This window comes from Podarcis vaucheri (genome assembly GCF_965113315.1).
Source record: "Podarcis vaucheri genome assembly, chromosome: 6".
Classification (NCBI taxonomy): Eukaryota; Metazoa; Chordata; class Lepidosauria; order Squamata; family Lacertidae; genus Podarcis; species Podarcis vaucheri.
This window is the reverse complement of record NC_138764.1, coordinates 106,317,535-106,337,534: the sequence shown is the minus strand read 5'-3', so window position 1 is coordinate 106,337,534 and position 20,000 is coordinate 106,317,535. Positions and strand designations below refer to the sequence as shown.

Sequence of the window (20,000 nt, the reverse complement as noted above, 5' to 3'; positions counted from 1 at the left end):
TAGACGGAAAGTGGAAGGTTGGGCGCGCGCGCCAAGTTCAAATGCACAGGAAGGTGGCGCAGTAGGCAGCCCGGAAAGGGAGCCAGGGCCTAAAGCCCGGCGCAAGGAGACAGAAGGGTCCGGGGGGTCAGCGTCAGAAGAATCCCGGAAGGAAGAGACCCCGGGGGGCAGAGGGACCCAGAGGAGAACTGTCAGGCGGAAAAGGTGGAGCAGGGCTAGGATATTAAGTTGGTGCACAAGGGGCGGAGACTCAGACGGAGCTTCGCCGATCTAAGCATAAGACGTAGAGTTGCGCGCAGCAGCTTGAGAATGGAGACTGTAACTCAATAAAGACTTTTATTTAATGATCGCTGGCTGGCGTGATCCTCTGTGAGCTAGGATCTGGAAGCAACCCTGACAGTAAGCTCCGTCTCAACAAATTGTGGGCATCCACGGCCTCGCGGAGAGGAGAGAAAGCGGGTGCCTACTAGCGAGCTCACGAACGGCAGACAATATGACGGCCGAACAGCAAATAGCGGAACTGAGAGAAGCAGTGTCACGACTGAATGCCGAGGCGCTGGCATCCAGGAAGAGAGAGGAGGACGCAGCTGCCGCCTACAGGGATCTCCAGGTCAGGTTGGAAGTGCTTACGAAGCAAGGGCAACAGACACCCAAACCAGAGGGGATTGGGTTGGGGAGACGCACAGGCGGTCTGGTCTCTCACTTCGATGGGAATTTGCAACAGTACCCCAACTTTAGAGCAGACGTAATGTGTGCACTGCAACTACTGCACAAAGACTTTAGAGATGAACAAGAGAAAGTGGGGTTCATCATGTCCCATTTGCATGGAGACGCAAAAGCATGGCTGCGCAATTTGTAGAGAGATAAGGATCCTGCGCTCCAAAATGCGGACGCCTTTATTAAAGCGATGGATGGGTGTTTTTTATCAAGCATTGACGTGGATCTTGCCCGGAAGGAGGTGCATGGACTAAGGCAAGGGAGGGCCAGCGTAAGGCAGTACCATGCCCGCTTTTTCGCTTTGGTCAGTGCCCTGGAATGGGACAGAGATTCGGCTCCTGTCAGAGACCTTTTTTGGGAGGGCTTGCACAGCTCGGTGAAAGATGAGATTGCGAGGGGGGAGAGACCCCGGACCACGCAGGAGATCGTTCAGAGGGCGCTGGCGGTGGGGGTGCGGCTGGAAGAACGTCCGTGGAGCAGGGAAGAAGGGCGCAGCGGGCGCGAAACAGCCAGGGGCTCCTCCTTCCTTCCCAGAGAAGCAGCGCGTGCGCAATCCACGCCTCCAACAGGGGGAGGGGTGGAACCGATGGAGGTTGGGAGTGCAAGGGCTCAGTCAGCAGCCAGAGCCCTAGCACCGGCAGCAGTGAAAGCGAAGCCTCCTAGAGGGAACAGGAAGTGTTATATCTGCGAGGATCCAGGGCATATGGCGAAAGAGTGTCCCCGGAGGCTCCACAAGCACACTGCAGCTTCGGCAATGGTGACTGCAGCAACGCAGCAAGGAGAACCACAGCAGGGAAACGACGATGTCTGGCTGGAGGAAGAGGCACTGGGGCCCAGCCAGACGTGTCAGTGAAGCAGTCCCCAGGGAATTTACTGCCCATGGACCCCCTCCCGCCCAAGCCAGTAGTGAGGCTCACCGCATCGCTCCAGCTACCCAATGGAATCACCATGGACGTGCCAATCACCGTCGACTCGGGAAGCAATGCAGACTTCATAGGGCAGGACTTTGTCGACCGGCACGCTATACAGTTGCTGCCTGCCACGCTGCCCCTGCAGGTTGTCACGGTGGATGGCAGGGAGCTGCTAGGGGGGCAAGTGGTGAAGCAGACGCCACCTATGGTGCTGCGGCTTGGAAATCACAAGGAAATCATCAGCTTCAACGTCACTCAACTGTCGGACACGCCTATTGTATTGGGCATGAGTTGGCTGGACAAGCACAGCCCGACGCTGGCTTGGTACCAGAGGCAGCTGACCTTCGGCTCTTCCTTTTGCGCTGAACACTGCATCGTGCCCCAGCAGGAAGGGGAGCAAGAGGAGTCACAGCTGCTGCTAGGCACGCTGCAAGCGATTCCCCACAAGTACGCAGAATTTTTGGAGGTTTTCTGCGAGAAGGAGGCAGACAGGCTACCCCCCCACAGACCATATGACTGCAAGATTGACCTGCTGCCGGGGGTGGCGCTGCCCAAAGGGAAGCTGTATTCTATGTCTGAGGACGAACTGCAGGAACTCAAAGAGTTCATAGATCATAATTTGGAGCGCGGTTTCATCCGAGAGTCCAGGGCAGCGGGGGGCAGTCCGGTATTCTTTGTTAAGAAGCGAGACACGCCCCAAAAAAGACTCGTGGTGGACTACCGCATTTTGAACAGTGTGACCAAGCCATCGGACTTCCCCATGCCCCGAATCGACGACCTACTCGCAAAAGTACGCAAGGGCAGCGTGTTCACCAAGTTGGACCTGCGAGGGGCGTACAACCTCATTCGCATGCGGGAAGGAGATGAGTGGAAGACAGCCATGTTCACGCCCCTGGGCACCTACGAATATAGAGTTATGCCTTTTGGATTGCAAAATGGCTCCCACGTTTTTCAAGCTTTCATGCATCACGTGTTGGCGGGGCTCCTCTACAAAACGTGCGTCTGTTTCTTGGATGACATCCTGATCTTTTCGGAATCGCAGCAGGAGCATGACAGACACGTCAGGGAAGTGCTGAGCAGGCTACAGCAACATAGGCTCTACGCCAAGCTGGAGAAGTGCCAATTCGACGTAACGGAGGTGGATTTCCTGGGCTACAAGTTGTCTGACAAGGGGCTCGCCATGGACAGCGCCAAGGTTCGAGCGGTGTTGGATTGGAAAAGCCCACGCAACCGGAAGGAGGTCCAACGATTTGTCGGCTTCGCGAATTTCTATCGCAAGTTCATCAAAGGCTTCGCTATGCAGACAGCGGCCATCACGGACACGCTTAGCTCCAAGAAAAAGAAGTTCATCTGGACGGAGCAGGCGGAGCGGTCCTTTCAGGCACTCAAACGTCTCTTCGCGTCGGAAGAGCAGCTGCTGCATGTCGACCCCAGCAGGCCGATGAGGGTCGAGACAGACGCCTCGGACAGAGCCGTGGGAGCAGTCCTGCTGCAGAGAGACCCGCAGGGGGTTTGGCGGCCGGGGGCGTTTTACTCCAGGAAGCTCAGCAAGTCCGAACAGAACTACACTATCTGGGACAGGGAGTTGCTGGCCATTCATGCAGCATTCAAAGCGTGGAGGCACTTCCTGATCGGCGCCAAGCACACGGTGCAGGTCTGCACGGACCACAAGAATCTGGAGCACTGGCGCACGGCACAGTTCCTGAACCAGAGGCAGATACGTTGGGCTGAGTTCTTTGCGAACTTCGACTTCCGAATAGAGTATGTCCCGGGGGACACCAACATCATGGCGGACGCGCTCTCCCGTAAGCCACAGTATCTGGAGGACGCCACGCCAGCGGCCGCCATGCACATCTTCGCACCAACAGTGTGGGCGTGCGCTGCGGCGACAGTTGACCTGGAGGCGGTGCGACGAGCGTTGCAGAATGACTCCTTCGCGCAAGCAAAGATGGCAGAGATGCAAAGGGGCATGGCGGCGACCGATGGGTTCCAACTGAGAGATGGATTGCTCATCCGTAAAGGGGCCATCTACGTGCCGGGAGACGAACTTCGCGCCAAGGTACTGCATCAGCTGCACGACGCGCCCACTGCCGGGCACTTTGGCAAGGAGAAGACGGTGGAATTAGTCGCCAGGGATTTCTGGTGGCCCGGAATGAGAGGGGAGGTCGCGGACTACGTGGCGAGGTGCGACACCTGCCAGAGGGCCAAACCAGTGCACAGACCACCGGCCGGACTGTTGGAACCGCTGCAAACTCCGGTCGAGCCATGGGAGAGAGTCGCCCTGGACTTCGTCACGGATCTGCCCAGCTCGAGGGGCAAGACCGCCGTGCTGGTGGTGGTGGACTTGTTCTCCAAGATGGCACATTTCATCCCGTGTGCGAAGGTGGCCACGGCGGAACAAACCGCCAAACTGTTCATAGACCACGTGTTCAAGGTTCACGGTCTGCCACGGTCTATTCTGTCCGACCGCGGGCGGCAGTTCATCTCGAATTTCTGGCAGAAGCTGATGGGCTTCCTAAACGTCAAGATCAACCTGGCGTCGGCGAGACACCCGCAGACCAACGGGCAAGCGGAGCGGGTCAATGCCATCATGCAGCAGTACCTGAGATGCTATGCGAATCAACAGCCTGCGACGTGGGTGGATTACCTGCCGCTCGCCGAGTTCGCCTACAACAACACGAAGCACGTGTCCACGGGGGTCACGCCGTTCTTCGCCAACAACGGGAGGCACCCCAGAACCTTCCCGGGACTGGAAAGAATGGTGGAGGGGGAGCCGCAGACAGCAGATGCGTTCGCGTCGGAGTTGCAGGAGGTCCACGATCAGCTGCGGCGGCACCTGGAGCTGGCCAAACACGCATACAAGGTGCAGGCAGACAAACACAGAAGGGTTGGCGAAGAGATCCAGGTGGGAGACTGGGTCTGGTTAGCAGCCCACGCAGTGCCGGCCAGGTCGTTGGCCAAGAAGAAACTAGGGCATAAGCAACTGGGGCCCTACCAAGTCGAAGAGCAGGTCAACCCGGTGGCTTTCAGGCTGGCGCTTCCGGAGGGTTCCAGGATGCATCCGGTGTTCCACAGATCGGTGCTCACTCCCTACAAGGCACCGCACAGGTTTCAGGAACCAGGAACGGCGCCGAGTCCGCTCCGAGAGGGAACCGGGCAACGGGGAGTGGCACAGGAGGTGCGCATCAACGAAATCACAGAGATTTTGGACTCTAGATGGGGGGAGGAGGGGGTAGAATACCTTCTCGCCAAGGAGGGCACCCCGGCCAGTGCCAACAGCTGGGTGCCGGGCTACGCTTTAGACGAACCTCTGCTCAAGGAAGAGTTTCATGCCCTCTTCCCACATAGGCCAATGCCAGCGGACTTTTTCGACGACTGGCTTTTCACGCCCACGCTTTCAGCCAGCACGTTCCGGGGGTTCGACTCGGATGAGGAACCGACACGAGACGCCAGTTCCCCGGAGGGGTCGCCCTCGGGATCTGCTTCAGAACCCTCGTATTGGTGGGATGATCGACCAGAGGAGCAGTGGCGCAGAAAGTGGCTGGAGGGTCCAGAACGAGCAACGCCTCCAGAAGGAAGCGAGGGAGAGACGGACATGGATGTTTTCGGGGATGACCAGGGTTTCGAGCACGGCGGCACAGAGATGGAAGCAGAGGTGACCGTCGTCGACGAGAGCAGGGAGGAAGAACCGGAAGACTTCAGATGGAGGCCCGCCACGGGAAGCGAACTGTACCCGACATTCGTCCCCTTGACACTGCAGCACCCAGCTCCCGCACCGGAAGGCGGGGAGGGGGGAAGAGGGGGCTTCGAGGGGGGGATGGATGTCAGGGGTTCAGGAGCAGAGGCGAGGGCAAGGGAGGAAACAGAGAGCGAGGGGGAGGAGGCAGAAGAAAAGATGAGTGATGACGACGACCCGAGATCTCCGAGTCTTTCCAGTGAATCAGAAGATTCACAAAAAGGAGCACCAGTGGCCAGGGCAAGGGGGGAGACTAGGGGGACACCCCAGGAAGATAGAGCCAGAGGGGACTCAGAGGGGAGCAGTTGGAAATCGGGACCAGCGTCACCGCCAGAGAGCAGGGATGAGGAAGGGCGCCAGGGATCAAGAGCTGGCAGCTCACAACAGGAGGGAGGGCACGAGTCAGGAGTGGCCACACCTACATCGGGGAGCGAAGAGACGGTTAGACGGAAAGTGGAAGGTTGGGCGCGCGCGCCAAGTTCAAATGCACAGGAAGGTGGCGCAGTAGGCAGCCCGGAAAGGGAGCCAGGGCCTAAAGCCCGGCGCAAGGAGACAGAAGGGTCCGGGGGGTCAGCGTCAGAAGAATCCCGGAAGGAAGAGACCCCGGGGGGCAGAGGGACCCAGAGGAGAACTGTCAGGCGGAAAAGGTGGAGCAGGGCTAGGATATTAAGTTGGTGCACAAGGGGCGGAGACTCAGACGGAGCTTTGCCGATCTAAGCATAAGACGTAGAGTTGCGCGCAGCAGCTTGAGAATGGAGACTGTAACTCAATAAAGACTTTTATTTAATGATCGCTGGCTGGCGTGATCCTCTGTGAGCTAGGATCTGGAAGCAACCCTGACAAACGCTCTTCCCATCAATGGTCTTCCTCCTCCTTGGGAAAACAAAGCACATTCGTTTCACAGAATCATAGACTTGCTGAGTTGGAAGGGATCCAATGCGTTATCTTGTCCAACCCCTTGAAATTATTATTAATTGTGGCAGGAATGGCCCAGAGCCAGCTGCTTCTGTCCCTTTAGTCATCCACCCCCATGGATTGGGACCATGAAGTCAGAGGAATGGAGGACACAACACCATACTGTATATGGTTGGGACAATATCGGGGGGGGGGTTACCACACGCAGGAAAGAACAATGATTACAGACTGAGTACCTCACTTGAAACTTTATGTTGCTTAACATATTAACATGAATTGAAACCATAAGAATGTAGCTGTTATACGAGGGATTGCTATCTTGAAGGGATTAAGATTTTGGAACCCAGAAAATAAAATAAAAAACAAAGAGGAACCCATCAAAACTAGCATGTGAGGAGGCCAGTTTAACTAAATTGTGTGTGTATATATATATACACACACATATATACACACAATTGGTTTTAATAATTGTATTAATTGGATAAAATTGACATTGTTATAATGAGGCTGCTATTGGAACGATATTGGAAAATAAATAAAAAATATTTATTACTTCAGATGTAGCCAAAGAAACCTTTTTTATTATTTTTAACCACTGAGCCTGAGCTTATTCTGAATTTTAGCCCACCTGACCTTCAACCTACAACTGTTGGCTACTTGTGTCTACTCCTCCTTTGTGATTTCCCCTTTCTTCCATTTCTTACACATTCCCTTCTTAACTCTCAGCTCATCTGTAAGTTCCTTATGCAGCCACACCGATTTCCTTAGATGCCTCCCACTTTCCTTTCTTGTTGGTGTTGTCTGCGTTTGGGCCTTCAATATTTCTCCTTTTAGAAACTCCCATCCTTCTTGGACTCCCTTCTCACTGAGTATTTCTGACCATGGGATCACAACCAGCAGCTCCTTCAGTTTTTTGAAATTGGCCTTCTTAAAGTCCAGGGTGCAAGTCCTTCATGGAGAAGTTCCCAGAGAAGGCTGTGCTAGTGGCAGCTGCAAGCATTCTTGAATGATGCTGAATAGTTGGACCCATCCCAACCTGGGCTCAGGCCTGATGGATGACCTCTGCAGAGAGCAGGACAGGGGGAATCATAAAAAGTAGGGTTGGAAAGGACCCTGAGGGTCATCTATTCCAACCCCCTGTAATGCAGAAATGCTGCTTTGCTCCTGCTTCTAGATCTCTCTTTGGCTTTTGTTTCCATTGACCACGTGGAACAGTTCTAGGGGTCTTAATAGCTCACAAACTTAACATGAGTCAACACTGTGATGCAGGAAGGGGAAAAGGCTAATGCTGTTCTAAGCTGCATCAGCAGAAGTGCACCATCCAAAGAGTTTTGGGAAATGCTTCTTTGTTGCACAAGATAAGAATGGAAAAGCGCCAGGAGGGCTCTAACTACAGAGCTTCCTGGCACACCTGAGCACAGGTAGAGCCAGCTGATAAGAGCTGCCACGGCCTCTGTTTGAGCCAGACTTGCTGCCTCCATCCTTGAGGTGCCTTGAATCACCCTTAGGGACCATTCTTCCCTCGGGTAAGGCTGGAGGCTGAGGAAGGCGTGAAGGTGTGACCCCGTCTGGGGATCTGGGTGGGAGGGGCTCTTGCAGGCTCACAGGTGTATCATAAGGAAACCTGGGGGAGCAGAGGAGGAACTGCTCTCCAGACAGCTCTCTAGGGGGAGAGTAATAGAAAGCAGAGTTCCCCGAGAACCGGCTTTGAGACTTGTGCTTTTCAACTTTTTCACAAACAATCCAAAGATGGGATGAGGAGTGAGGTGGCCAAGATTGCCGAGGATACTAAATAGTTCAGGTTGCTTTAGCTGCTTTGTGATCATTTGTTGCAAAACCTTCTTAGAAAGAAAAGAATGTCCTCTCTGTCCCACTTACTGTCCTGACCTCTGTTTCTTCTTCCTTCTTCTCCTTCTTTGGGAATTCCCCAGAGAACCTGTTTTCTGAGATATAAGTGAGTCATGGGCTGGCCAGTAGACTTAGCTTGTTCACCATGTGGTGGAGTGGCCTTCTCCTCCTTGTGGGGCTCCTTGCTCTTTGGGGTCAACTAACACCTGCCTCCAGCCACCCTCTAGGTAAGCACTTTCTCCTCCTTCTCCCAGTTCCACAGAACCCTTTCCCTTTCACAGAAAGATTGCTGACCCATCTATGCATGCCTCCCCATTCGGAAAACTGCCCATTTATTTAGCTTCCTACAACTTAACCCTTTCAAGATCCACAAGAGGACCTCTCCTCTTACTCCTTGACTGCTCGACTTACTCAGGAATCTTTGAAGTAGAACCATAGGATCATAGAGTTGGAAGGGATCCCAACGGTCTACAGTTGTGTAATTCTATTGTTGTAGATGAGGGCCCTGACTTGGCATGTGTTACGAAGACCTGGGTAGATGATCTGGGAAGGGGATTGCTCTCACTCAGCTCTGTCCACCTGGGTGTCCAATAAAGCACCAAGTTAGGCTGGAGCACTGAAGAAGGAGAGAGTTAGGTCTATTGGTCCTGTGCTGGACCCGGGGGGGGTTACAGAGAGGCGTGGTCAGAGTCCTGTCCTGGGTCGAGGGTCTGGAGACTGTCCACCAAGGTCGAAGCGGGGTCCAAAGCAAGAAGCCGGGCATGGTCGGGAACTCCGGAAGAACAGGTCTGGGTGCTGGTAGAAACAGGTTTCCAACAACATTGCTCCCACAACCTGGGACTGGGCTGACTGGCCTTTATCTCCTCTGAGGACAGGGGCGGTCCCGGCCCACAGGTGACCCGCCTCTCCTGGCCTTAAGGCGAGCACTCCTCCTGAGAGAACCTAGTTCCCTCTGCCTCTCTGCCCTGAGCTTCTGCAGCTCAGGAGAGGCTGGAGGGTTACTGGACCCAGGGGCAGCTTCCCCTTCCCCTTCCCCTTCCCCTTTTACCCCCTTCACACCCAATCTCTGGTATGGCAGCTTTGGTGAGCTCCTCAAGGGGTGCCCAAGTTGGGGAAAGGACACTTTCCCCTCAAATTCCTTTCTCAAGCCTCTACCTTCTCCTCCACCAGTGGCTTTACAATCCCACAGCTGGGCTTGCTTTTGTAGGGAACTCTTCCACTATATTGTGCAGGGAACTCTTCCAAAATTTATCATTGAAATTGGAGGCTTTTAAGCAGAAGACATCTTTCAGGGATTCGTTAGTTCTGATTTCTGCACTGGAGGCAGTTGGACTAGATGTCCCTTGGGGGTCCCTTCCAACTCTACTGTGCTGGTCCCGTGGGTTACCCGAGAGGCAAGGTCCAAGTCCGGTCCGTGGTCAAAGGTGCAACGTGGAGGCAGTCCGTAGTAGCTGAAGCTGAGTGCAGGGCAGGGAGTCAGGTGAAGTCAGGAACAGGCTTGCAAGCAGGGAGCCAGGGTGGGTCAGGAGCTCAGAGAGGAAAGCAGGACAGGGTTCAGGCAGGAAGTAGCAACCAACAATGTTGCTCCTGCAACTTGGGACTGGGGCTGGCTGGCTTTTAACTGCCCTGAGGCATAGGGCGGCCCCGATCCTCAGGTGACTCGCCTCTCCTGGCCTGGAGGCAAGCACTCCTCCTGAGAGAACTTAGTTGCCTCCGCCTCTCTGCCCTGAGCCTCTGCAGCTCAGGAGAGGCTGGAGGGTTACTGGACCCAGGGGCAGCTTCCCCTTCCCCTGACAGGGCTGGGAGAGGCGCACCTGCAGGCAATGGGTCCTCAGTCACCTCCGGAGCCAGAGTGGATACATCTGGTGTCTGCTCCTGAGGAACCGGCACAGGTGCAGGCCCTTCAGATTCAAGCCCCTGCCCCATCTCAGCCGGCCCTGGAGGCCTTGGACTCCTGTGCAGGCTGGGACTCCTCAGGTTCAGCTTCTGAATCAGATTCCCAGGCCATCACAGGTCCACAGATTTACTATTTTGCTCTCCAGGAAGCCTTTCCAAGTTGGGATGATCTTTGAAGGCCTGACCCAGTGTTTGGCCAAAGGGACTGATGAGGGCTGGAGTTGACCAACCTGGTAAAGGCAGCCTGGCACATGGTGTTGATTGCGCAGGACTTCAATGTTCCTTTAGTGGAGGACACTCTGTGAAGTCCAGCTCCACACATTTGTTTTTGCCTGAGACTGTGAAAAAGGTGGTCTGAAAACTGGGGTTCATGTGTCATACTAGCCCCATTGTTGTGGTCTGATCATTTCCTGACGAAGTTTGGTCTCACTGTCATGACCCTGAAGGGGTGGGAGACCCATTCAGTGTTCCAGAGACTTATGAAATCCGATGGATTCCTGGATTCTCTGGGGAAGGTTCTAGTGGCTCGCCAGAAGCGGCTTGGTCCTGCTGGCCACATGACCCGGAAGCTGTACGCCAGCTCCCTCGGCCAATAAAGTGAGATGAACCCCAGAGTCGGCCAGGACTGGACCTAATGGTCAGGGGTCCCTTTACCTTTACCTTATGCTGCATTAAATGCGCCATTGGCCTGATCCAGCGGACTCTTCTTATGTTAGCCTTATCAGCCCCAGCAGTAACTCAGCTCTGTTCCCACCTCACCTGGAACCTCTTCTTCTCATGAAAGCAGCCCAGGTGGGCAATGACATCCACTCTGGAGAGGGGAATACACCTGCCTCCTGCAGCCAAGGGGCCCTTTCCCCTTTGGCACGGCTGATGCCCTCTTTCTGAATGCCCCAAGCACAAGGCCACCCAGACTCAAGGTCTCCCTTGGTGCTTGGAAGCACCTGGAGGCAGCTCCTCATTTCTGCGATCTTTTGTATTTTGATAACAGAAGGGCCACGCCCAGGACAGAGTCATCGCCTGCCTACGAATGGGGTGCTGGCTTGGAAAGGTTCATCTCCGGTCACTCAGATACGCCAGCCTTTCCCAACCAATCCATTCCTTTCTGCTTTCTGTTTGTTCTGGGTGGAGCTGAGAGATTTCCAAATGTGCTGTCAGTTCCTTCTGCATGGGATATAAAGCCTTTTGGGTGCAGGCAGGGGACTCAGACCTGCTTCACCATGAAGTCCATCGGCCTCTGCCTGGTTGCGCTCCTTGCCTTCTGGGGCGAGCTGGGTCCTGTGTCTGCTCAGATGCCTCTAGGTGAGTGTCTCCTTGGACTCCCTTGCCCCAATCTCCATCTTTCTAAGCCCCCGTGGGAAACACTCTCTAAGGCAGCCTCCCTCTGAATTGGCCACAGTTCTCATGAGCCTCTGCATCTTCTGGCTGCACTGGCTTGGGGCTGATGGGAGGTGGAGTCTGGTGGGCACCAAGTTGAGACACCCCTCATGGGTAGCTGAAAGAGTCCTGATTTCCAGCACCCACCAGCTGAGCTGGCATTGTATCCTCCTTTCACAACGTCCTCATGAGGGATCCTTCGGCCAGGTTTCTCCCACTCCTTTCTAGCTGGTCAGATAACAGCTTCTGTTCCTCCCTCTCCTGGGAGGAAACATCGCTCAATCCCTGCTCTTGGCTGAAGGAGTCCTGGCAGGCAGGCATCAGATCTGGCCCTGGGATGTCATGGTTGAAGTTTGGATCTGCTTGCTAGAGAGAGGCGTCCCCACCAACCACAGGCTGACTCAGCACCCAGCCTCCCTCTGCTCCTGTGAGACACATGGTGCGAAGCTGAGCAAGGAGGGAAGACCCCACATGGTGTGTCCATGCCCCTGTGGCAAGCTGGGCTCCCTTTCTGCTTCCTGGGACAGGTGGACACCTACGTAGATTGGCAGTTACCTGGCTTGGGTTGTCCCATTTTATTGATGCTGTTGCATTTTGATCTGTTTCTTTGGATCTGAATCTGTACAGTTTGTTTGTTTGTTTGGTTGGTTGGTTGGTTGGTTGGTTGATAGATTGATTGATAAAACATTTCACAGTGGTTTACATCAATATAAAGACATAAAACCAGGCAATATAATAATTAAAAGTTGAAAAGCAAAAAAACAAATTAGAAAAAAACACCAGCAGACCATTGTGGGGGATATATTCTCAATTTCCTGTACAGGCCTGGAAGAATAGAAAAGTTTTCAGCTGGTGTTTAGATGTTGGCACAGAAGGCTCCTGCTGAGTCTCCAGTGGCAGGGAGTTCCACAGGAGTGGGCCAATGACGACTTGGTTGTTGTCAAAGAAGCCTCAGTAACCCAAGGAATGACCAAAGATGCTCCTGCAGATGATCTCAGTGATTGAGCTGGAATATCAGGGTTCAGGTGATCTCTGAGGGATCCTGGACCCAAGCTGTTCAGGGCTTTGCCAGTAATACGAGGAACTTGAACCTGGTTCCACAGCAGATGGCATCTTCATGGCTCAGCTTCCAGAGCTGGTTGAAGAAGCAACTCTTTTACCTGGCTTTTTGAGACTTGAGATGTGTGTTTTTAGGACCCACCTTGTTTTTATAATTGCAAGTTGTTTTAGACTGTTTATAAGACTGTGCTTTAATTTTGAACCTGTAATTAATCAAGAGGTCATTAACAAACAATAACTATAATTATACCTCTTCTGTGATGGCAAAGTCAGGCTCCTCTGAGATCCAATAAATTACGTTAGAGGTGCAAGGGTGGAAAGGTTAGCTCTGTGCAAAGAACTGGAGAGAGCAAGTTTTGGGGGGGTGTAGGATCCTCGGCTTGTCATTTCTTAGCCGTCCTCCTCACTCAGGCACCTCTGTGGAAAGGTTGCCCACAACCTTTCAGCCGTTGGGACCGTTTGTTACCAAACCTGCTGGGGGAGGAATGAGTTTCCTCTCTGTGCTGCTGACCACTTCCACCATCCTCCTGAGCTTGCTGTGATTCTGCAATCCTGGGCAATATAAGGGAGCAGACCAGGTTGGGCAGTGGACTCTCTACTTAGCCTCACCGACCATGAAGTCTGGTGCTCTTGTGATCCTTGTGGGGCTCCTCGCCCTCTGGGCTGAGCTGACACCTGCCTCTGCTCAGAGGCTTCCAGGTAAGGGATCCTGTCTCCTCTCTCCTTACAGGCACATGTCTCAAAAGCATTTCTCAGGGAATTGTTGAGAGAAGTGCAGTCATGAAAATTCCTTCAGGAAGCTGGGGAAGCTCAGGGGAACAGCAATTGAGTTGCATGCAGAAGGTGTGTGGTTTCATTCCCCACTGGGAATGCTGAAATTCAGTGAGAGGGGGCCATTCTGTCACTCTGCTGTGCCATTGGACACCCCCCACCAGCCAAGGTGCCTCTGGATTCCCCCTCTTGCCAAGGTGTTCCTTATATAATTTGCTCCCTTTCCCAGCAATGAGACTTTGCCAGGGCTTCTGTGAATAAATGGGTTGAGTGTGTGTGTGTGTGTGTGTGTGTGTGTGTGTGTGTGTGTGCCAGCCAGACTGGGTCTTTGGCCCGGGTGACAGAAAGCCTAGCTTTGGCCCTTTCTTGTGGAGTGTTCCTTCAGCCTCCTCTCCTCTCCCCCCTCATTGGGAGTCCTCCGGACAGCCGCTGCCACTGCCCAGTCTCTGAGCTGCCACTCCTGCCCCAGAGAGAGGTGCCTCCCTCCCCACACTGCCCCACAACGGCCTGGGAAGAGCATATACCCAGCCTTAGTGGCCCAGCGGAGACTGGTCGAAGGTGAACGTGAGGCCAGCACCTTACCTTGGCAGGCAGCAGCAACAGCAGCAGCAGTGGGCACTCATCTCCCAGGCAGGTCTTGACCACAGCAAGCACAAGAAAGACCAAAGCAGTGATGGCCAGTCGGCCGGCCAGCCTGCCACTCGTCTGTCCATTCCCAACAGCAAGGGCTGGTGGACTGCCTAGCTGGGCTCCCTCACCCACCTGCTTACTCTGAGGCCGTCTCAGTTCCTGGCAACCAGCATCCCCCGGCCAGCCCCAGACGCGCCATTTGCCTGTGGAGCTTATAGCCAGGGCTGCTGCAATAAACAGCTGTGCAAGCCTTTGGGAGGCAGAGACACAAGAGGGAGGGAAGGAGAGACCGAGGCCAGTACTGCCCATCATTCAAGGCACCCCAGGGTGCCACAACACACTGCTTGAAATCCACTGCCCTAAGCCAACGATTCAGCTCTCCTGTTCAGATTTTCAAAGAACAGGGAATCAGAATCTCCTTATTTTTGTGGATGTAACTTGCTTCAAACTGCTTTTAATCTTTTGTTTTAAGGTTGTAATGTTTCCTGGGACCTTAGGTTGAAGAGCAGGTAACTAATGAAAAGGGATTCCCAATCCACATTAAGATGAGGCGAGGATGTCCATTAATACATTGCCTCTGAAATGCCAGTCCTTTTCTGACACCCTCCCTCCCCCCCCCCCGCTGTGGCCAAATGGAGCACCCCTTGGGAGCAGCAGACTTGAGGGGTGCAGATTTGGTGCCACCTGCTGGGCTTCTGAGGCAGGTCAGCAGGAACACTTGCCTTTGCAGCCCAGACCCACTTTCAGGTAAGCTGCAGGAGAGACTTGCACCTAGAAGCAAGCCCCACCCATCTCCCAGGAAATGATGAAGATATGAACAGGATGCTGGCATAGAGGGGACAATCGCCTGATCCTGCAAGCTGCTCTTACATTCTTTCTTTAAGCGGCAGAAGCTTTCGATTTTCACAGTGGAGTTGAAATGCCTTCGTTTCCAGCACCGATGAAGGGCTTGGTAATCTCTCTCTCTCTCTCTCTCTCTCCCTCTCTCTCTCTCTCTCTCTCTCTACCTCTTTCTCTCTTTCTCCATCACAGGGAAGCCTGGCACTTGTCCAACTCTGATCCAAAACAATGACACACAGTGTGGCCAGTTCTGCTCCTGGGACAACAGCTGCCCAGGGAGTGAGCGCTGCTGCCAGACCGGCTGTGGGCAACAGTGCATGCTCCCACGTGAGGGTAAGCAGAGGGGCAGCAGCCCCTCTTTCTGGGGGGAGAAATGAAGTCGGGAACCTCCCATCTGCCTCACCTTCTGACCCAGATGTGCTCTCAACCACCCATCCATACACACAAGGGGGTTTGGTGCATATCCTGCCTGGATCCATGTAGTTCATAGTCAGGCAAGAGGCACTGCAGTGCAGAATCCCACCCGCCACGGTGTGGCTTGCCCAAACATGGCAGCTGACCAGGCGCACTGCCAGTGGGTCCAACCAACAGGTGGGAGGCAGGCTGTGCACAGCCCCAGTCCAGAGACTCACCTGCTCTCAGGTGTGCAAGCAGGTCAGATCAGGGGGACCCCATTCATTCCAGGCAAAGAGGAACTGGCTCCTTTCCCTGCAAGTATTAATGTGGGTTTTTTAAAAAAAATGAAAACAGACCTATTCATTTATTAAATGTCTATACAGCCCTTCATCCGAAGATCACAGTGCGGTTCAGAAAGACTGACAAAGAACCAAAAACATGCATAAATTCAAAGCTGAATTACCTCAGTTGTGTAAAGATTGAAGTAAACACTTAATTCCATGATTTGCAAATTAAATAATTAGTTCGTCTTCTTACTTAATTTGTGCAGCCAGATAGTTGTGGGTCCTAGACAAGATTTCAGCTGAAGAAAATGTGCCTCATATCAGAAAATGTTGGGAATGCACTCAGTGTTGGCTTACAGCCCATACATGCTTCTGAATACCAGTCATGGCAAAGACAGAGGGGAGTAAGTGTTCTTCATCTGCCTGGCCACTGTGAGAACAGGATTCTGGACCCGGTGGGGCACTGGCCTGATCCAGCAGATGCTCTTCTTAGGTTCTCCTTTCATCCCCAGTCTACCCTGGATACTGCCCCAGGCTGAGCCCCCAGCCAGACCAGCCTGCGAACTGCTTAGCGACTTGCAACAATGACCAGGACTGTGGCTCAGTCTACTTGCCACGCAAGAAGTGCTGCAGCAATGGGTGCGGGAAGACTTGCCTAGCGGTTGAAAAAGGTATCTCTTGGGTGTGGGAGATGTGGGGACCTGGTGGGGAGGGCAGTTGTGTGTACATGAGCGTGGCTGGCAGAGGATTCTGCCAAGGAAGAGGTGCTGGGGCTCACTCAAAGAGTCTCCTCTCCCTCATGCCAAGCAGTGTGGTGGTGGCAGCTGCCAGTGGTAGGATCATAGGAGGGGAAATGAACTCTGCACATGCTCAGGAGTTTGTTTCCTCTCGATGATATCCTCACACGTTCCAGAGTGAGTCCTGGCATTCAAAACAAAATTCCATCTCACTACTGACTGCTGTCCTCTTCTCTCCATCTCCTTCTTCCAGAGCACCCTGGCGTGTGCCCCAAAAGGGAACTGGTGAATACCCTTGTCCGTTGCAATGACACCTGCAGAGACGACCGAGACTGCCCCCTCACCCAGAAGTGCTGCTTCACTATGTGCAGCCGGGGCTGCCTGGACTCAGGTACTGGCAAAGGCCCTGACCCCTTCCACCCTCCCTACATTTCTTCCCTGGGCACCTTAGTGCCCTGGGGACTGAGAACGTCTCCCCATGGACCTCCATCCGTTCTGCCTCCAACAGTTCGCAGTGACAGGTGCCAGTTGCCGCCCAAAACTGGACGATGTTTAGCAGCCTTCCGCCGTTACTACTACAACCCATCGGAGAAGAAGTGCGTCTTGTTCACCTATGGTGGCTGTGAGGGTAACAGCAACAACTTTGAGACAAAAGAGGCATGTGAGGCAGCCTGCGGGAAGATCAGCCCAGGTACCACCCAGTGAGCTTCATGGCTGAGTGGGGATTTGAACCCGCATCTCTCTCGGGTCCTAGTTCAACACTCTGACCCCCAGGCAGGGCAGTAGTTCCCCTCTGGGAAGGTGGGCAACCCCATCCAAGAAGCTGGCCAGAAGGGGCCCAAAGTTCTGGGAGGACTGGGTGCACTGCTCTGTTCTGGACTTTATGTTTCATATAATGGAGGGGATGGAGCGGTTGGGATTCCTTAGCTGGACAGAGGCTGGATATGGGTGTTGGAAGCCACAGGAAGGGAGAGGGCTGGAGCAGATGGGCGATTGGCCTGATCCAGAACCTTATGTTCTTCTTAATATTATTACTTTGTGCCATAATCTTTATATGGACATTTGTGATTGGGGCAATTTGAAATTTCAAGATAAGAGATGGTGTCTGAAATAGGACACCAAAACTTTGGATTCAAAATCCAACGGTGGGGAGCCTTGTAAGAATGAAGGAGGGGTTGGGGTTGGAGCATTTGGCAAAGGGTTGAGAGGAGAGAGGACTGCAGAGATTTGACCCAGCAGCCACAAGGAGGTCCCCAAATTCAGTCCCTGAGCTGGCCCGGCCCAAAGAGCCCAGGCGCAATTCCTCTCTGCCTGGAAGGAGAAGGGTCTGTGATTCTTTCCCTCTAGCGGGGGGGGGGGCTTCTTATGGAGGAATGCATGCAGGGAACATGAAGTTGGAACTCTTGACACCTTCCTGCCCTAAGAAAAACCTCTCTGCTTCCTCTTTCACTCCCTTCTGTGGCCTCAGAGGTTTGCAAGCTGCCAAAGGACCCTGGTCCATGTGAGGCTTTTTCACAATTTTACTACTACAACTCAGCCACCAGGAAGTGCGAGATATTCGCCTATGGGGGCTGCAAGGGGAATGGCAATCGGTTTCACACCAAACTGGAGTGCATGATGGTCTGTGGGCAAACAGGTAAGATTCTTGTCTTTCTGTGTATCTGTGCTTCTCTGTCTCTCTATCTATCTCTGTCTCTAAATATTTATAAGTGTGCATGTGGAGGGCAGGGGGCAGACTGTGGAGGTCCACAGGGTTCTCTCTCGGCTGCCCTGCTGGCCTCATCCTGCCCTGCCCATGGGTGAGTTTACCAACGGCTTCAAGTTACAAGAAAGGAGATTCCGACTTCTGGCAGTGAGAGCTTTTCGACAGCGGAACGGTCTCCCTTGGGAGGTGGTGAAATCTCCTTCTTTAGAGGTTTATAAGCAGAGTTTGGCTGTTTGTGAGGAATGTGGTTCCTTCTTTAAGGTGGTTGGGCTAGGTGACCCTTGGGCGTCCCTTTCAACTCTACAATTGTATGATTCTGTCATTGCTGCTGCCTGCCCTAAGGGCCAGTGCTCAATTACTTGGCTGCCTCCCCCTTTACTCTTTTTCTTTTCTTCCCCCAGAAAACTCCACTGAGGAGGACTGAGTCCCTCAGCCTGATCACCTTGTCTGAGAAGACCCCAACCCCAGAGCAGACATCAGTGTGTTCCCATGCCCCCCTCCTTCCATCTCTGGGGAGGCTGCTGTGGGATCATCTATCCTCAAATAAAACCTGAGCTTTCTGGCATGGGCTGAGTCTGGTTCTTGCATCGCATGACATGAGGCCTCAAGAGGAGCCCCACATCCACTGCTGCCCCAGTGGGGGGAGAGCATCTCTCAAAGCCCCTCAGCTGCTGGGCTGGGGAGATTTGGGCCTGGGGCCTGGAAGGGAAGAGGATAATCAGTGTTTCTCAAACCTTTTTGGGTCACTGTCCCCTTGGTTCCATAAATTCACCCCCAGTTCCCCCTTACCGCACCATATAAAAAACAATATTCAGAGTAGTCGTTTGAGCCAGTCCACTAAGGGAGATAATAGCACTGAAATTCAAACAGTAACCAGTGTAGCAGGGAGTTCCCAAGGCTCGAGTTGGATCATCAGAGAAAAGGCTTCGGCCAAGATATTGAAAGAAAACAGCAGCCAGGAGGCCTGATCTTTATTGTTGCACCCAAACCTCAAACTACAATGTAAAGGAAGCAGAGAGAAACCCCCCAATATGGGTGCTCCCACTTTAAGAGGTTTCTCAAAGTTACCCACAACACCTTGTTGCAAACGTCACACATATATCATAAAGATGTCATGGAACAGGAGTGATGTCTGCAGAAACCTGATGCCCTGTCACTCTAAATACCCTGCATTCTTGTTCCGAAGTAAAACAAAAGGAAGTGTAAATATCAGTCTGAAGCCGGTTTCGATTGCTTGCTCACACTTTTCACTGACACCTGCAGGACCCGCATAGCCTGTTAGGGTTAGCTATGGTGCTTCTGATTGGGCGAGTAACCAGATGGCTGAGCAAATAACAGCTCCTGATTGGTCAGCTATTTTATGAATGGGGAAAAGAATGGGAAGACAAAAGATAATAACGAAAGGAAGGGATAGTGGCAGTTTTCAGGTTGCACATGTAATTGTGCTTTTGTTCAAACTATATAGGTTAATTAAATCAGCCAAATGGATGAACCTGATCCGAGGATGCCAGCTTTTCAAGGTTTGATAGTCATTTGCACCTCCAGCGTCCCCTGCCACCCCCAGTTAATTCCCCACGAGGGTGCGCTGCCATGCACTAATAATAATAATAATAATAATAATAATAATAATAATAATAATTTATACCCTGCCCATCTGGCTGGGTTTGCCCAGCCAATCTTGGCGGCTCCAACAGAATATTCAAAACACAATAAAACATCAGACATTAAAAACTACCCTGAACAGGTCTGCCTTCAGATGTCTTTAGATAGTTGTTTATTTCCTTGACATCTGGTGGGAGGGTGTTCCACATGGCAGGTGCCACCACTGAGAAGGCCCTCTGCCTGGTTCCCTGTAGCTTTGCTTCTCGCAGGAGGCTCTCGGCACTGGACCTAAGTGTTGAGGCTGAACAATGGAGGTGGAGACGCTCCTTCAGGTATGCTTTGGGAACCACTGCTGTCGAAAGACGTATTGGCCACTTTTCTTATCCCCAAAGGAGCTCAGAATGAAAGAGTTATTTATTATTATTTCTCCAGCCCTTGTGCTCTCTTCCTCCTGCATTCCTAAATACTAAATACAAAAATCAGTCCCGAATTTGGAGCACACACAGCATGCTCCCCATCCAGCTTCATATTGTTTTTCAACAATCCACCACCAGGGGGGAACCTGCTATAGCAACC

The 20,000-nt window shown here is 53.0% G+C and overlaps 1 protein-coding gene across 1 annotated transcript; it reads left to right on the top strand.

Annotated features, from left to right (window-relative positions):
• Positions 1-12,864: 12,864 nt before the first annotated feature.
• On the top strand, positions 12,865-18,387 carry LOC309534258 (uncharacterized protein). The gene is made up of 7 exons (XM_082226457.1): positions 12,865-13,158; positions 14,893-15,033; positions 15,893-16,051; positions 16,371-16,508; positions 16,626-16,808; positions 17,586-17,753; positions 18,224-18,387. Exons 1-7 carry the CDS (start codon positions 13,074-13,076, stop codon positions 18,244-18,246), a joined length of 897 nt encoding a protein of 298 aa, XP_082082583.1. The 5' UTR covers positions 12,865-13,073; the 3' UTR covers positions 18,247-18,387.
• The last annotated feature ends 1,613 nt before the right edge of the window (positions 18,388-20,000 follow it).

Bases quoted from the DNA above. Each gene is read 5' to 3' on its own strand.
- LOC309534258 (XM_082226457.1), top strand. From the start codon at position 13,074: ATGAAGTCTGGTGCTCTTGTGATCCTTGTGGGGCTCCTCGCCCTCTGG. The intron at 16,052-16,370 runs GTATCTCTTGGG...TCCTTCTTCCAG, and splicing joins TTGCCTAGCGGTTGAAAAAG to AGCACCCTGGCGTGTGCCCC. The intron at 16,509-16,625 runs GTACTGGCAAAG...TGCCTCCAACAG, and splicing joins CCGGGGCTGCCTGGACTCAG to TTCGCAGTGACAGGTGCCAG.